At 39.8% G+C, this 10887-nt stretch overlaps 2 protein-coding genes across 2 annotated transcripts in view; one reads left to right on the plus strand and one right to left on the minus strand.

The window, feature by feature from the left end:
- The window catches only part of LOC146625106 (uncharacterized), a 126688-nt gene that overhangs the window by 67408 nt on the left and 48393 nt on the right, over positions 1-10887 (minus strand). The window lies entirely within an intron of this gene.
- On the plus strand, positions 2514-10220 carry LOC146625114 (TIMELESS-interacting protein-like). Its single transcript, XM_085362713.1, has 7 exons — positions 2514-2655; positions 3114-3204; positions 4404-4479; positions 4788-4910; positions 4997-5060; positions 5843-6055; positions 9876-10220. Exons 1-7 carry the CDS (start codon positions 2520-2522, stop codon positions 10118-10120), a joined length of 948 nt encoding a protein of 315 aa, XP_085218839.1. The 5' UTR covers positions 2514-2519; the 3' UTR covers positions 10121-10220.

Raw genomic sequence — 10887 nt, forward strand, 5'->3', positions numbered from 1 at the left:
TTTAAAGACATATGCAGGTGTTACATATGATTAATATACATTAAGCATATGTTTCATATAAATATGGTCTATAACTTAATTATTTTCTATAGCCCACATAATTAAACATTTCAGTTACATAAAATGTGTGTACTGTATAGCCTGTATAATAAATAAATATGTAACCAATAAGTATAAAATCCAGAAAGCTACACAACACTGGGCGGGGGCTCATTTCCAAACACAAGTCTAACTTAAGTTTCATACTGTTTTTGTTAGAAAAAAATCAAATTGTACTGACTACTACTACTGCCAGAAAGCTGCACTGTCACAAACAATTATTGAAACCTCATTTTTCATGATTTGTTGGGTCAATATTCTGAGGTCCAAAATATAATTGGCCATTTTTGGCTGCTTTTGATTGTTGTTGTTTTTTTTACCTTGTCTTTCTTGGTATCATTCTTTTCAGCACAACCTCACACGTCCAAATTTACAGTTATTAAAACAACTGGTCTGAAATCACACAAACACATAAAACCCTAGTAGTAGTTATGTTTTCTCTTTACTATAAAAACCACAGACATGTTTAGTAAATTATTTTCATAACTTGAAATGCAAATATAAGTGGTAATTTTTTTAAATTAAAATTAAACAAAAATTTTGTAAATAATAAAGTTATATACAACTATTCATCTAAAAATGCAGGCAATGCATCTGGGGTTCTTATTTTTTATTTTTTTGCACAGCCATTTTAAAAATACTACAACAATCAGGTGTCACAATAAGACGCCCCACAAATTATTTGTGCCAGTAAAAAAAAAAATTGTCAACCACAAGACAGAGAAGAACATCACAGGGAGAAACCCTGCAGGCCTGACAGCAGGTGTATCGCTCATTCTGTTTTCCACCTGGAGACAGTGTTCACAAAATCGTCGACGACTGATTTAATAGTCGACGCGTCGTTTGAAGCTTTGTAAGATCCCAAAAGACGCAGGAAGAAGTAGCAGGATTTAAGAGTGTAATAACGGACTGAAACAGAAGATGGCAGCACTGCATGTACAAGGATGCCAGCTGCCGTTAAACCCCGAAGAAGAAGAAGAAGAAGAAGAAGAAGCAGCTGTGTCCCAGAATTCATAGCGCGGCCCAGCTCAGTTTCCAACAATGGCGGCAGCTAGTTAGTTTTAATATTACTCTTATTATTCTTTCTGGGTCACAAAATAAACGTTTAACATATTTTCAGCCGAGAATGTAGCTGTGTAAACCTCAAATATCGGCTCAGTTTATCAGGACACCACATATTTTCAAAAGCGCTCCGACGTTTTCAGAGACGTCTGTTACCCACTAGCTCGATAGCTAGCCGGGGGCTAGGTCACTAGCACGGTGAGAACACCGGACTCCAGGCAAATTGTTTTCAAACCCACCGCCGTCTTTCGCTACTCAGGTTAAATATATATGAGTCACTTAGATAAATTAAAAATGTTGTTGTTTGGCTTTTTTTTTTTTAGTATTTTATTTGTTCCTGAGTAAATCGGTTTGTCTGAGATTAAAGTTATAGTTTTTACACAGCTGAATAAACGTCAAGCAGACAGCTGATTATCAGAAGTGTGAGATGGTGTCCTGTTATATTTTAGATAGCAAGGAGTTTATTAAACTTCACCGAAACAATCTGCAAATTTCATTAAAATTGAATAAACTATCATCTTGTCTTTATTTTTAGTTAGCACCTTAAAAGCTTAAAGCTGTAAGCTAATGATAGTTATATAAGAGCATATGCTGCATGGTGCAATAAGCTGTAGTTTTACGTCCAGTGGATGATGATCTGATTAGTCGACTAATCGCATAAATAATCGGTGACTAGTCGACTATCAAAATAATCGTTTGTGGCAGCCCTAGTTGTGTCACATCATTTTGGCTCAAGAGTTTACTTTATTGCTATGTTTGTTTTTTGCTATTTTATTACTACATTTGTATTGTGCAGCACTTCGGTCTGCCAGGTGTGTTTTTAAAGTGCTATATAAATGATGATGACGATGATGCTTACGGAACAGCTGAAAGACTTTAAAACAAACCTGTTACTTTAATGATATTTCTGTGGTACTACAGAGTCCAAAAGAAGTATCGCAGTAATAATTCATCCAAATTGTAACTTTTAAATGTCATTATCAGCCCAAAGGTTCACAACCAGTTCATCCCTGATAGAATGTAAATATATACAAATCTATAAATTGTATTATGTATATAACTGTGAAACAAACATAATGGACCATTAATGTATCATAATAGTACATTTCTGAATTTGGGGTATAATTCCAGGTGGGATGAGTGTCTGTACAGCTCCTCCTGTTGATGTAAAAAAAGAAAAAAGTAAATGCCAGTTTTTTTTAGGTTTTCATGTTGATGTTGTAACACAGTAAAGAATTACTCTTACAGAAATAAATGTCATTTTTTCAACTTGCAGTTAAATTCATGTAACTTAATGCTGATGCTGTTGACGACTGGGGCTCACACGTCTTTTACTTTGTCTCCAGGACCGACTCACCATGGTTGACCCACAGGAAAATAGCCCGCAGGACATTCCTGACTATGACGGCATAGAGGATGAAGCTTTCCCCCCACTCCCACCACCACACTCCCCAGGCCGGGGAGGCCAGGAGGAAGGAGACCCTTTTGCAGATGGTAGATGCTGCTGTGCTCTTACAGGATTACTATGAGGTCTTTAAGATGTGATGATTCAGAACTTTGTATTTTAAATTCATGGTTTAATGAAGAATCATAGAAAAATAAGATTCAGGAAAAAAGGCTAATGTGGGAGAAATACAACCTCTCATAGTCCTTCCACAAAGCTTTTTGGAACAGCTTGATAATAATGAATTTGTTAGTTCAGCCTAGAATTAACAAATGCATGAACTGGTTTTTCAGCATCTCTCTGAGACTGGATGTTTCTAACAATAACAACACACATGTTTTTGTTTGCGTGAGCAAATGAAACCTATCAGATACTGTTCAAACCAGCACATTTCTTCTGTAACCTCCAGTCTATAATTTGTCTGGATTTAAAGATAAGCTTGAAGTTTGCCACGCTGCCAACAGAATGAGTTAGAAACACATCCTGTTGTCATGTGTTTTCAATGCAGGAGATGAAGGTGAGGTATCACAGCTGGCTGATGTCCCTACTGCTAAAAGGAGAGGCGTGAAGAGACCCCAACCCAAGCTGGACTCCCACAGGTAGCAAAGACATTTATATCACGACAGAGGGTTGAAATGCATTAAAATGCGCATTTAAATAGGAATTTGATGTCATCTTGTGTGAGCTGGGACACAAGGAGGCCAAAATCATTGATTGACGTGTGCAGACTGTCAGTGTTGCAGCCAGGTTGAACACGAGTCTGTGACTGCACTGGTTTTTATCACCGTTTCACTAATAATCGTGCACAGAGGCTCAGAGACACACTGACACACAGAGTTGTTGCAAATGTTTGAAAACGTAAGTTTGTGGAAAGAACTTTGCACAAAAAAAGTGATGTGATATTATCTGAGTGGCGACACCTGTCGTTTCGCAGAGTACTGCAGCGTCTTCTTACGCTTTAGCGGCGGGTACAAATGACTGCATCTGTGTGATGATGGTGCAGCTTCACTCTGCCAGTCATTTAAAGAAGAAAGACTCTAATACCATTGTTGTTTTCATCATTTGGATGGGCAAAATTCCCAGACTGAAAATTGTCAGAGCGTTGGAGACATCCCTGGATGTGTGTGAGAAAGATGTTTCCAGTCTCTGTACACCTATAGTGTGAACCTGGTTAGTATTGCCAACCATAAGTCAGGCTCGTTGCCAGTAGTCTCCCAGTGGGTGTCCCAGTGGCACTCCTCTGTTACTGTTCTGTTCACAATGTTCCTGGACAGAACTAAGTTATACTAAATCAAAGGATGTTAAATAAGCTTTTAAGTAAGAACGTCGATTATACTTAGGATAAAACTTGCAAGCTGTATTAAAGAAAAACATAGATTTTCATTTGATAAAATATTCAAATGAATTGCAACTTTGCTATAAATATATATATATATATAGCAATTTTTTATTTTTAGATGGAGAAATTTGACTATTTCTCATTATACTGCCTTATGTACAAACAGGTAGGAAAAGAAAGGTTGTGGGCACCCTGAAAACCAAACACCCTACCCCCCCCCCCCCCCCCCCCCCCCCCAACAAGCTACTGCCTTCTGAACATGGTACATCTGAAGGCACTGACATTTCCATTCAGAGGGTCTGTCTGTGTTGGCCCTGTGACAGGCTGGCGACCTGGCTGCTGGGATGGGCTTCAGCCATCCACGATCCTGAATTGGATAAGCCAAATACGCCTGGATGTGCTGCTAACCCTGCTTGTAATCCATTAATGGTTTAACTTAGTCTTAATATTTTTTCCCAGGCTGATATCAGATCGAGGGCTTCCAGCTCTGGGCACTCTCTTTGACAATATCCAGTTCAAAGGCAAAGGACACGAGGTAGGATATGATAACATCTGTCCCACCAATTACCAGATGTGAATGAACATTGGTTTTTGAGCTAAATCTGTTTGGCCTGTCAGCTTTTAATTAGATGTCCTAAATTTGGTTTGAGACTAAAAGGTCAAAAGTTGCCCTTTCTGTCGTGGTCAAAAATGAGTGAGGGGAACCAGAGGTTGGTTTACCAAATTAAGATGTCTTTTGTTCCAATGACTGGAAGTCATTTTTTAGTGGGAAGAAGAAGCGTCCTATCACACACAGCCCTCTTTCATATCACTACTCGCTGTTTTTGATGTTTGCCCCATTAGGCTGCAGACCTGCAGCTGCTGATGCAGAAGATGGAGAACTGGGCCCACAGGTTGTACCCCAAATTGCAATTTGAAGATTTTATTGACAAAGTGGAAAGGCTCGGCAGCAAAAAGGAAGTGCAGGTGAGAGGAAGCAGTAGAATATTTCCTGCAAGCGTGTGGGATTCCTAATGTTCAGAATTTGTAATTTTTTACTCATTCTTCTATAGACATGTCTTAAACGAATACGACTGGACATGCCCCTGACACATGAAGATTTTACAAGTACAGATGGTAAGAAGAAAAATCATTACTGATGGGGATACGGTGGACTAGGGCTGTGAGATATGACCAAAGTCTCATCTCCCGATATAAGAATTCTATCGTCCGATAACGATATAAATCACAGAAATGTAACATTTTCTGTCAATTCTGTGAATCTCGACTTGCGTGAAGTGTTTCCAGCTGCGCGTCATGTAGCTGGAGTCGAGTGTTTTAACCGATGCATGAAACGACACATTTTTAGACAGAAGTTGTAACGGCGCCGTTTTCTTTGTGAGTATTTATTACACGGCGTGCTGCGGGGGAAAGCCTGTTCTAACGTTTGAGTCTAAGGTTTATTTTTTAGCACCTGGCGGCTCTGTTTTACTTCTCATCCGTAAACACTCTGCTCTTTCACGTGATTCCGTTTATTTTGAAAAGCCTCAACAGGATCTTGAGCTTTATTCTGAAAGGTTTATGTGGAACATAAACAAGCGGACACGCGATGGTTTTACCGTCGTTGTTGCTAACGACAACGCATAAAAACAGGCGCTTGTCCGTCCGTAGTGTGGTTATATATAAGAGAAAGAGAGAACTTTACTACAGTGACATCAGAACCATGAAGAAATATTGCCGTAAACAGTTTATTTTGCGACACCACGAAACAAACGATAGCGTAAAATGAAATAGACGTTTTTGTATATATCGTTGTATCGAACAGCCCTACGGTGGATTCACACCTGCAGGTGCACATAGGAAATACTTGCCATATTCCACAGGACTTAATTATCAGCACTGCTTGAAATTGTGTTCAGGTGCTGGTGACGAAGAGGTACAACGTGAACTGGAAACATTTGGGGATCCTGATCTGTTCAGCAGAGAGAGTTTTATTAATGCTCCCCAAGGGCAGATTGCCGAAGCCCTCGCTCCCCCACCTACTCCCTCTCTGACCGAAGAGCAGCAGAAACGTATTGAGCTGAACAGACAGCGGGCCCTGGAAAAGAGGCGCGCACGCCAGCAGCAAATTGGTAAGAATGGCAAAAATGTATCATACAGCTGGGACACAATATAACAGAAATAATTAATGATTCTGCTACAAAACATCCAGCGAAGGTTCATAAGGATCATCTAGCTTCATTGGTGTATTAACTTTATATGAAAATACAAAAAGCAAAACATTGAATGTACAGTATATTGCCAAAAGTGTTTGCTCATCTGCCCCCACACTCATATGAACTCGAGTGACATCCCATTCACGACGTCCGCCTGTGCAGCTATATCAGCTTCAACTCTTCTGGGAGTGTTTATGGGAGTTTATGACCATTTGTAAGGTCAGACACTGATGTTGAAGGCCTGGCTCCAAGTCTCTGCTCTCATTCATCCCAGTGGTGTTCTGGTCAGGACTCCCATGCCAGAGTTCATGTCTTTGTGGACCTTGCTTTGTGCACTGGTGCCCAGTCATGCTGGAACAGGAAGAAGCCATCCCCAAACTGTTCCCTTAAAGTCGGGAGCCAAAATGTCTTTGCATGCTGAAGCATTAAGAGTTCCTTTCACTGGAACGAAGAGACTGAGCCCAACTTCTGAAAAACAACCCCGCACCGAAATCCCCCTGCCACCAAACCTGGAGCTCTGTTGTCCTGGCAACTGCTAAGTTGACTTGTCTATCGGCTTTCCAGATTGAGAACTGTGATCCGTCGCTCCATAGACTGCATCTCTCCTGTTCTAGAGTCCAGTGGCGGCGTGCTTTACACCGCTGTGTCCCATTGCTTTGCGTTGCACTCTGTGATGTAAGGCTTGGACTACAGCTGCTCGGCCATGGAAATGGATTCCACGAAGCTCTCTGTGCACTGTTCTTTAGCTAATCTGGAGACCACGTGAAGTTTGGAGCGATGGACTCCACAGAAAATTAGCAACCTCTGTGCGCCTCAGTATCCACTGACCCCCACTCTGGGATTTTACGTGATCCACCACTTGATGGCTGAGTTGCTGTCGTTCCCAAACACTTCCACTTAGTAGCAGCAGTCTGCATGCCTAGGTGCTTGATTCTATACAGCTGTGGAAGTTACTGGATCACCTGAATTCAATGATTTGGATGATGGGTGGTGAGTGAATACTCCTTACAATATAGTGAAGTGGATCTAGTGTATATATCCACCAGAAACCCTGAAGGTCGAGTGACGAGTTCCCGTATTGTACAGTTCGTCCAAACCACCAGAGATTCCTCACATTAGTGTGGAGTTTGGTAATAAGAGGCAAAGCATGTAGAAAACATTGATTTCTTTACTGCCTGTCTGATGTCAGCTTCAATTAGGCGTAGTATTTTTGTTTTTGCCTTACACTTGTGATCCAAACTGTTTTTACTTCCTCTTTAGTTAAAGCGGAGCCAGCTGTCTGCGATCTATTGTCTACAAATCTTTAACAGTGACATTAAATCGTTCTTCAGGGTCCTCATTTACCGCAGAAATGATGTAATGTGATTTAAATGAGACCCATAGAAAAGAAAATGACCTGTTGATCGGTCTCTATTATGAGCCTTCACCCATAAAAATGTGTTTACAGTTTATAACACTAGATGGTGATATGAGACCGTTTCCATTGTATTACCCGAGCATGATTTACTCATCGACTTTAAACTTTCACATTTTAGTCATTAGTCCTCCTTAAGAGGAGCCAATCCACCCCCCCCCCCCCCCTTTTTTTTTTCTGTCCAGTATAGAAACTAAACAGCTGACATCGTTCGGGTAGTGTAGCTTCCAGAGATCTGAAGTTAACGTGAACTCTGGAGGGCAGTCAAAAGCTTAATTTTTTATAATGCAACATACTATTATTTACATACATATTATTTTAATAAGCAGTTTCAGGGTTCGTGCTGTTTTAATGAGTGTTCGATGGAAAACGACACTGAAGGAATTTGTACTCTTGAGTCACATGACAGTAAATAATTTCGAGTATGTGTACATAACACAGGCTAATGTTTAAAACTATGATTATTATTTTGCTAGCTATCAAACTTGCTGGAGAAATGATTGAAATGCACTGAGTGTGATAGAGTACGGCAGTGCTAGCACAGCAGTTAGTTATGGCATGGTGATTTATGCAGTGTGCTTTAAACTTGGCTAACATTACTTAGCAGTAGCAGTAATATTAGTGACTTCACTCAAGTGAAAGCTTTAATCGTTAGTCCGACACTTAACTAGCCAACTTAAGCCTTAAAGAAAAACTGGTAAAAAGAGGGACTGATGCATGTGGGCACAAAGAAGCCATTTCTTGTGCTGCTGAAGTTCCCTGGCTTTCATTCAAAATGTGTTTATCGTGAGCACCGACACATTAAACCATTTAAAAATTATAAATGGCTTTAAGCTCACATTGATGCCTGTGGGGCTCTATCAGCCACGGAGACGACAGACACATTTTAGTGTTTTAATGAATGAATGTTTCATACTTTAAGGCTGCCTGTTTATTTAAGGGAGATGAACAATACATTATTATTTGACATAATTCTATGACAGGTGATGGACTGAATAAATAGATTTTAGGTCGATGTTTGTGCGTTTTTAAAGTCTTATATGTTGAATTGAACTGAGTGTGTCATCTGTTCAAAGCCTCCCGTCAGTGCTGTTCTCCATGCCTGTCTTACTGTACATGGTGTTATTAGCACAAACACTTTAAAGCTGATCATTTAGGACTGTAACAATAATCCAGAGAGCAATGTAGTCAAACATCTCACAGTTAGTTTTATTGGGAATGAACTTTGACCTGTTAGGCCCCCAGGGCTTTTCTGAGCTTCCTGCTCGAAAATGAAGAGGCCAAAATAAATGGAGTATTTCTCTGCAATTACAAACTCTGTGTAAACAGTCTTGGTATCAAAATAAAGCTAACGCTTGTGAGCTGTCATCAGAGGGGTAAATATTACTGCAGATGTTACTATGTCAAAGTTACTGGGACTCAAACATAGAAAAAAATGATTATTTCCCTCACCTAATTTTTAAAAGTATTTTATAGCTTATATGCTATAAAATATACTTTGGGTCACATTTAACTCCAGAAAATCATAAATCAAAATATGGATGTTACCTGTCCACAGATTCATGGTGATGTAACTGCTCTTTTAACTGTTTGGTGTTTGTAGAAATGGTTTACAGCTGAGATTCAGAGGCTTCTGTGGACACTCATGTCTGCACTTATATTTCTGACCTCGTGTTATAACCGATTAAATGTGATCTCCTCTCTTTTCCCCCATTTTTGGTGGTGTGGGTGCTTAACTAGTTAAAGTACCAAACATCTGTCTCCTGTTGTTGTGTCACGTAGGAAAGAAGCATCAATATCTGATGAGCAGACTTGTTCATTTGTGCAGATTTCTTCTTTTGTGTGGTTGTTTTTTCCAAGTGGAGATGAGCATCTCTAACAAGTTGATTTGTTCACATTTGCACATCTGCATTTTTGAGAGAAATGAGTTTTTTGAGTTTGTGCACTATATGCATATAAGACAACCATTTCCTTTTTCAGTATTTTTGTGTGGTGCATTTTTCTCTGTTTTAACAAAAGAGGAACAAAGAACATTTAAGTCAACCTAAGACGATTTGTTTTAATTTTTACATGGTCTTACTGAGGTGATGCAAAGTGGAACATGCAAACTGTTTTTTTGGTAATGTGCTGGAAAAGCTTGATAATGGACCTTGAAAGTGCTTAAAGTGCTTAAATTTGACCCTGAACAATGAGTTTGAACCCTGCAGTTTACAGTTTCATTTTTCATTATCTCAGCTTTGCCTGTCTTTTATAAATCGTAGTAGACTGAGTGTGTCTGTGTTGACTGAAACCATCACTGTTTCTAATTCTCAACCCTTTCAGGCCCTTCAGCCTCTCAGACTGCTGACATGTTAGGAGACAAACCTCCAGCTGCATCCTCACCAAATGTCATCAAAGGTTCTACTGATGGAGATGAAACTGTAGAAGATCCTGACCTCGAGCCTTCCAACAACACCTCCACGCAACAAACCAGCCCGCTTCCCCCCAAAGACTCTGAGCCCGCTGAGGCTGAGACCGGCCTCAGCCCTGAGCAACAGCTCAGCAACGACTGTGTAGAGGGGGATTAAAGTTCACGTGCAGCAGTTTCTGCTGAAAAGCTTTGGCAGTGAGCAGATTTAAAGGTTTCCCAATGTTCGTGCCTGCTCATTCGAGTAATGTTGTGCATTTCTGGTGGTTTATATCTTGAGCACATGTTCCTACTGTGACGTCAGCTTTGGGTTAGCAAAGACATTTATAATCAATGGAAATAAATGTTTTTCTTATTTTTAAAAGTCCAAATCCTAAACGTATTTACCATGTGTTGGTATCTGTTACAGAAAAATATTTGAACTGATCCACAGTTCCTGCTCTGATGCATCTTCTTTCTCCAGTTTCACTATTGGCAGAATTTTGGTTGCAAACATGTTTCTATAAAAGGCCTCTGTGTGTGTGTAGTATGTGAGCTGTCAACTGACCATCACCCTCTTCCAAGCATTAAGTGCTCGTTCAATTATGAACAGTTCTTTCTTAAGCTACTGCAGGGACATGAAACGCAACACGATGAAGTGGCTCCATCTGCGCTAATGAAAACACCATTTTTAATTACAGGCCACTGCACACATATTGAAATAGTTATGTACAGTTCATATTTCTGTTGGTAGTTCTAGAAAACAATCTTAAAATCCACAAACCAAAAAACGCTTCTGATTATTTACCAGTTCAAACAATAAAAATGTCCTTGGTGTTGGTGTCTTCTATACAGGCTCTTGATATACAAACTATAAGATAAATACATCCTAGTTTTATACATCACTTCCAACACAACCAACCTCAGGTGTGTTCATTACTCTACGGG

The sequence above is a fragment of the Diplotaxodon limnothrissa genome, linkage group LG9 (assembly GCF_057381915.1).
Source record: "Diplotaxodon limnothrissa isolate DT_005_m linkage group LG9, D_limnothrissa_male_GT1.1, whole genome shotgun sequence".
Classification (NCBI taxonomy): Eukaryota; Metazoa; Chordata; class Actinopteri; order Cichliformes; family Cichlidae; genus Diplotaxodon; species Diplotaxodon limnothrissa.

Coding starts and splice junctions, on each gene's coding strand:
- LOC146625114 (XM_085362713.1), top strand. CDS start 2,520: ATGGTTGACCCACAGGAAAATAGCCCGCAGGACATTCCTGACTATGAC. Junction 4,911..4,996: donor GCAGCAAAAAGGAAGTGCAG/GTGAGAGGAAGC, acceptor ATTCTTCTATAG/ACATGTCTTAAACGAATACG. Junction 6,056..9,875: donor CGCACGCCAGCAGCAAATTG/GTAAGAATGGCA, acceptor CAACCCTTTCAG/GCCCTTCAGCCTCTCAGACT.